Source organism: Lolium rigidum, chromosome 5 (genome assembly GCF_022539505.1).
Source record: "Lolium rigidum isolate FL_2022 chromosome 5, APGP_CSIRO_Lrig_0.1, whole genome shotgun sequence".
NCBI lineage: Eukaryota > Viridiplantae > Streptophyta > Magnoliopsida > Poales > Poaceae > Lolium > Lolium rigidum.
This window is the reverse complement of record NC_061512.1, coordinates 292,052-299,320: the sequence shown is the minus strand read 5'-3', so window position 1 is coordinate 299,320 and position 7,269 is coordinate 292,052. Positions and strand designations below refer to the sequence as shown.

Sequence of the window (7,269 nt, the reverse complement as noted above, 5' to 3'; positions counted from 1 at the left end):
CTAGTTGTTCGCAGCTGGTCACTCTTACCTCTTGTAATTATACTCTATCTCTATAAAGAAAAGACACACTTCCCATACTTTTGAAAGAATTTAGTGTCGGATAATGCAATTATTAGCCGAGTTGCCCATCATGTAAAGATCATCATTTATGATTTTGAGAATAAACAGGATGTGTTTTCCATGGTTGACCTAAATTTTGGATCCTGCCTAACAAGTCATTAGAGTTTGGACAATGCTTTAGAAAACCTTTATGGCATGCTTTATGTATGAGAATCTCTCTTCATGAGAGTTTCCATCTACAAGATTGGTTTTGTTGCTGGATCCCGGGGAATTACAAGGCATTTCATTTAGATGGATTCACGTGTATGTTAATCTTACCTGAGACCCCCTATCGTGCGACCACTTCCAATCACCGTGAGGACCAACGTACGACCACGACTTGGAGGGTTGACGGCAGTCTGCACTAGATCCCACACCGCGTCAAAAGCAGAGCTACTGCATGCTCCACACTCCTACAAGAGGTCGATGACGAGAGGGCACTCTTGGCTCTCCATCGGATAGCACGCTGCTTCCGGGGGGACATGGATAGCAAAATCGCAACTTATAAAACGGTGACAACTTGCATCGCATTTAAAATACTTAACTGCATTGCACTGCATTTTAATTTTTCTCCTTTCCATTCACCTTATTATTATATTGATGTAAGAAACTTAAGCATGATAGGGCAAAGTATATGCTTAATTAGGGTGCAATGTGCATCATATAAGGAGGAGAGAATCAGTTGTGTGATGGGAAGAAGGAAAAATAAGGACGGTGAAGAAGAAGGTTGGCGGAAAGAATGATGAGAATGGGCGTTGACTTACCACGAGGTCGATACAGACGAGATGGCAACATCAATGACACCGAGAGCACACTGATTTATTTTGATGGAGGTTTTATCGACCACGAAGACATTGAAGGGCAAACAATAACTGTAGTATAGTTTACTGTAACAGCGAGAATGGTGATGAGGCTTTTCTAGGTTTGGAGTCGGTGGAAGGTAATGAGCACATTGACGGCTTTATGTGGAGACTGTACATGTCCTGGAAGCAGTGAAATGCGAATAACAGAGGTCGTGAGAGAGTGAGTGAGACAGAGAGAGGATGCCACACATCATCAGTCAGGATAGACACCTACAACACAGACATCACAGTGTAGCACAGTCCACGAGGAATTAGTACTCTCAATCGGGAAATTACAAGTTATGACAGTTGCTGTGGGATTTATCACTAGAAAAAAAATCATTACATGTGGTATTATTTCACATATTTGTTTTTCGATAAAAGGAATATATTAATATCGGTAGATACCAATTACATCCAGCATATGCAACAACGCAGTACCCTAATGGTAGTACAGATGCACACAACTAAAAAAGAAAAAGAAAACTTAAAAAAGAAGTCCCGCTACGGTACTCCAGTCCTAGCAACAACAGTACAACCACCACCAACATATGCAAACTTACATACTGAAATCATAACATTTTCGAAATAAAACATAGAAATAGAACACGGTGACTTCTCACCAATTTGCTCTTACAATTTCAGCGATAACAATCTTGAGAGAATCATCTGAAACAATAATACCGGAGTGCGTAGCATGCTCGATCTTGATAAAATTGAAGTATATGTTGCCCTCCAGATGCTGCCTATGCAATTCGTTGGCGAACGCCAACATACTAATCAAATTGATGCTCCCATCTCCATCCCCATACACATGCTCTGGGGCGACATCAAAGTTGCCATCCATGTAAACCTCCTGCTCCGGCGTCTGTACGCCGACACCATTGAGGTATGTTGTTGGAACCATTGGTGCGTAAATCCTCATCATCTTCGGAAGCACCCGTTTCATGAAGGGCATGAGTCCATTGCTGAAGCCGAGCGCTGTGAGAAAATCTGAGTAGTCATAGGCTGTGTAGTTCCTGTGTTTAGTGATTATGAGTGGCTTGTCACCAAAAACCCAGGGAGATGGCATGGATAGAATGGAACTTGCAAATGTCCTCCACATGGGCCGCAAAGCAATTGCCGTTACTTTCGGGAGAATAATGACTGTTGGTCCCGAGGCAAGGTTTGTGACCACCTCCGTCAAGCCCGTTGGAGGTGTCGGCGCAATGAGGACCATGTGCTTGATGAACTTGTTCCTCCATTCTTGAGTAGTTGAATTCACAAATTCTTGGGCGATCATTCCGCCAAAGCTATGCCCGACAAGGATGACCGGCTTGTTCCCATTCTTCTCGCTCGCATGCTGCACCAGATCCTTGACACGAGCAAAGTAATCAGAGTACACCTCAGATGGTTGACCAGGTAGTGGTGGTGCATGTCGTATGTCATATGGAGCTCCAAAAAGGGTATCTCCATCGCGATATCCTAGTGCTTCCAATTCTTTGTTGAGCTTTATGAAGCAATATTCAGTGGCCCTGTGGAAATGTAAAATAATTAAGAGAAGTTTGCATATCTAGAAATCTTAAACTCATACTGCACAAGATCAAAGAAATGACACAACAGTAGTAGCCAAGAAACCACCTAATAAAAGAAAAAAATTCATTCCTCAACTATATGGGAAGTGGGGACTGATTCGTCGACATAAATACCACACAAGTGAAACCCTCAAATTCTAATATCAGATACTTGTGGCCCTTCTCTCATCTTTCACAATCAGGGCTCACCTAGCCTTTTTTTAGTTGAGATGGCATGTGGCTTGTGGCCTTTCAAGTTGTCTGCGAAATCCGGCATTTTTGGATGGTGATGTATTTCAAAAAGGTTCAGGGAGCCACATTTGGACCGCTTGGTTGATCACAAATTAAAGTGGGTCGGTTTGCATCGGTGTGGAACTTAAAAGCACCAAAAATGATGCATGTGGAGGAACGCTCGAATCGATGGATTTTATAGTTTAGGGCATCCCATATCTTTGTGGGCAACTAAACATATTGCACAACATGCAATGCCTCAGGTCACGTTGTACCTCGTGCAGGCTCTACCAAATTGTAGATGTAGAAGGCTCAAAATTGGTATGAGCAACCAAAACCACCACTACGGGAACCAGTCAAGGTGACGACGGCTAGAAGCCCTCGTCATAAATTGTGCTGACGGTCACCGTAGGCACAAGCACCATCGGCACTGTACTCTCTCGTCACAGTCCATTTGGCCGTCGGCATAGCTCCCAGGTGAGCCCGACGGAGGCCTTTGAGGCAATTTTTTGAACTGTTTGACAGTTTAATCTCTAATCATGCTTAATATTAGGTCAAATTACTTATTAATAATCAAACTTTCCACTTGGTCACCCATCCTCAAACTGCTCTCATCCCAGCGTACTTAACTTCTTCGTTCCTTCCGAGTGAGCTTAGGAGTTATTCTTTGTTGACAATAGTACCATATCTATCCTATTAGCGCTTGGGCCATGACATCACACTTCTTTATTATTTGAATTCTAGATAATTATTTGACTAAAGAACCATGATTACATTACTGTTTTTAATAATAAATCTTGAAACAATAACATAAATTTTGTTTAATTTTTTATCAAAATCTAAAACTTGAAAAAACTCTTGTTTCCTTTTTGATTTTGGGAATCTAAAAATTGGCTAAACGACGGTAGATACATTTTTATATAAAAAACATTTTTTTAATCGGAGATCGTATGCAACCAGAAAAGATGTTTTACCAAAATATGACGCCATATTGCATAATATAACGAAATTCATGTTTGTTAATAACAACTAGACCATATAATACATGGCCATCTGAAAGGATTTTATTATTTGAAATAATTTCTAATATATTTTTATATTTTTTTGAAAACTTAAGAGGCGATTCCGAAGGGGGGAGGGGGGTGCATGGAGAAAAAATCTTCCACCGCCATGGTGTTGGCATAGTCCTAACGCCGTTGCCTCACGGTCACAGCGACAACCTGTGCCAACGGACTTTTTCTATGCCAACGATGGCCGTCCGCACCTTGATGTTTTCCCATAGTGCGCCCTACACTACCTTGCTCTCTTTCTCTCTCCAAGGCGGCGGTCACCGGGTCACGCACCGTGTGACCGACGCTCCTGTATGCAGCAGAAGTTGCCTAATATGGAGGCGGAAGGTTTGTCGTGAGTTGTGCATGTGCCAGGCGAGGCGCAACTTTGGCACATACGAGCGCGGTTGCGGCCAGTACAGGGGGGTGTGCGTGTCTCAAGCTCGCCTAGCTAGTTAGCTACCACCCCAAGTTCCCATCTACGACATCACATGCAGGCTCAAGGTCGCCTACCACCTCAAACTCGTGATCCCAGGTCCACATCTACGACATGATGAGGCAATTTAACTACCATGGTGTTCAGAAGTTGCTTCATCTTTCGAATAACATCAAGAAGTCGAGATTAAAAACGAACTGCCATGGTCGCTATTCTTTTGACCGATACCAATGACGTGCTAAAACATACCCCCTCCCTTCAAAATAATGTGACATAAATTTATCGATACACATGTAGATTACATCTGGATATAAACTCGATTTAGACAAATCTTTGACATCCTTTTTGGATAAAGGAAGTACTACCTTTATTTATAAAAGGATGCCTAAAATTTGTTTAAATTTTGATGTATATGAACACACTTTAGTCTGTAGAAACATCCAAATTAATTTAGACAAATCTTCAACATCCAAATTTAAAGAAATCTTCAATATCCTTTTATGAAATATATAAGATAAGACCATTGAATTAGAGAAAATATAAGACTTACCCATCAAGCTTTATACTGAATCCATAGGCGGAGCCGAAGTTGGGCACACGCGTCTCGACACCGGGCCGGTTCCGGTAGTCGTTGAGCACGGGGTCGTACACCAGGCTCATCTGCTCCTCGAAGCAGGGGATGTAGTCGTGCTCGACCAGGTCCCATGGGTTGGTCGACAGCGGGAACCACCCCTTGCCCTTGAGCGCGCCGCAGTGCGGAAGCGACGGCGTGTAGTCGTCGGTGAGCCGCGCTTCCAAGTTGGAGCAGCTGAAGCCAGGGAAGATAATGATCGGGTGGCGGGCTTCGAGCTGGCCGTGACCGCCCAGCTCGTGTCTGGCCGGCGAGAGGTAATCCCGCAGGGGAGACGGCAGGAGCATGAGCAGCAGAGGTAGCAGCCGAAGGAGCGGTGTGTGGATGGCCATGGCGACGAACAGCTTTGCGCGCGGCGGCGTTGTCACTGCTACGAGCTGCGCCAACCGGAGAGCTAATGGTCTTAAGACTCTTTACCGGCAGTATATATACAGTATGATACCGTTGATCTTGCTGCGTGCACGGAACTCATATACACATGTTGTAGCCGTGCTGTCATACAGCTGGAAACGAAAATTAACAATTGGCAAGTGCTTTGTCAATTGGCCATGCCTGATTATTGCTCCATGTCACAAACGTATAAACTATCACTGCATGCGTTTCGCGTGAGCAATTGTTCTAGTTCGGATGGCAGACGAGTAGGAGAACTTGAAGCCATAGAATTAAACAACTAAATCACCGTAAAAACTAGAAACAATTGAAGCGTGCGTTTGACCTTGTATAAGCTCTCCCCCTCCCGCTTAGCAGATGATGTGATTGTTCAGCAGCCAAGATGGTTTGACAAACCTCTGGACGAATATGAAAGATCATCGCGGTATTCATGAGAGGAGGGCCACGAGAAGAATATGACCGCAGAGGAGTCTAACACAATAACACATCAAGTTTAAGCGCCATGTGAGCGCGCGGCCGGTCGGTCACCCGCTAGAGAGCGTTCCTGCATATTCAAACGAAGCATAAAATAAGGGGCGATCGCTAAACTAATTCATTTGGGAAAGATCCTCCTTGTAATAATTCGGCGCAACTGGGACGGATGTGCATGTGCCATGCAGACGCTATGGTCTAACACCAACACGTGGAGTGAATAATTAGCCTGAAACTGCCATCGTCTCTCTGTCCCAAGTGGATAGCAACCTGAAATCACCAACGTTATTCTACCAGTGGATGCCATTTACCTGATATAGTACATCAATTTTTCTAAACAAAATAAAAGATTTACCATTTTGATTAGTAGAGAAGAAGTTTTACAGTGTTACAAACTAAACAATCACGGTGAAGGAGACATGACGGCGACAGCGCCTGGCACGGAGAAAATTTGTTTCGCATGTGCATGTTTGGGAAATGCTTAGAACATCTCTAGCCAAGCCCAAAACGGGTTTAGAGAACCAAAAATGCGCTGCTAATGGCCGGGACCGACTCTAGCCGAAACCCAAAAACCTTTAGTGGAGAATAATTTTTGTCATCGGCCTTTGTGGCCCCCAAATATCCTCCTCCGCGGCCTCTGGCTTAAATTTATTCTCCTTCACCCTCGTTGCCACATCCTCACTACCCCGCTGCCGTATTTTCGCCGGCGTTCACACCGCCAACAACTAATCGCCTCACCCGACACGCCAAAACGACCGCCGCCTTTTTCCCCTCCGTCCAATCTAGTCACCAATGCTAGCCGACGCCGGAATCGCTCCCGAGAGCCGCCGCATCGAGACGGATCCCGCTGTCGATTAGAGGTCGATACCGGCCACTGCGAGGTTGGTTTTTTGGTAAAAGGGCCTCCAGAGCAGCCGGGATTCATCGAGGTACAGCCGGAATCGCGTGGCCATGCACCTCCGGCATGTCTTCTTCCTCCATGTGCCACCTTAACTCGCCGGGTTTAGGGGCGCCGGCGGCAGCAACTGCACCGGCACAAGCCCCGGCTCCGGCATAAGTTTCGGCGCTGGCAGCAACCCCTGCACTAGCACCAGCGCCGGCACCAGCACCTGATCCGGCTCCGATAAGGTGTATTTTATCACCTTTTTCTTTAGCGAAATTTGGTGAATTTCGATGGATGAAGATGATGATTGTTCGTTTAAATTTGTAGCAAGAGAAAGAGAGAAGCAAAATGGAGTGAGGATAAGGACAATGATTGTACTTTGCATGGCATCATCAAACACTTGTTGGGGATAAGCAACCATTCAAGCAATTTTGGAAAGAGATCCATGATAACTTCAATCAAAGAACTAGTGGAGATGTTCGGTCCATGTCATCGATGATGAATACTTGAATAGGCGGCATGTTCTAGTAATGCGCTCTAATAGGAGTAACTTTGGTTTAGATGATGACTAGTAGAGATGTCCGGTGGTTAACAAGTGTTTGATTGTGCTATCTACTTGTATGACTATCAATTTGTCGGATTTAGATGATGATATCAATTGTATAACTATATATGCATTACGAA

General features: G+C 44.5%; 1 protein-coding gene across 1 annotated transcript; it reads right to left on the bottom strand.

Moving 5' to 3' along the window:
- Positions 1–1,560: 1,560 nt before the first annotated feature.
- On the bottom strand, positions 1,561–5,216 carry LOC124652513 (lecithin-cholesterol acyltransferase-like 1). Its single transcript, XM_047191530.1, has 2 exons — positions 4,761–5,216; positions 1,561–2,455 (listed from the first exon to the last, which is right to left on the bottom strand). Exons 1-2 carry the CDS (start codon positions 5,171–5,173, stop codon positions 1,561–1,563), a joined length of 1,308 nt encoding a protein of 435 aa, XP_047047486.1. The 5' UTR covers positions 5,174–5,216.
- Between the last annotated feature and the right edge of the window lie 2,053 nt (positions 5,217–7,269).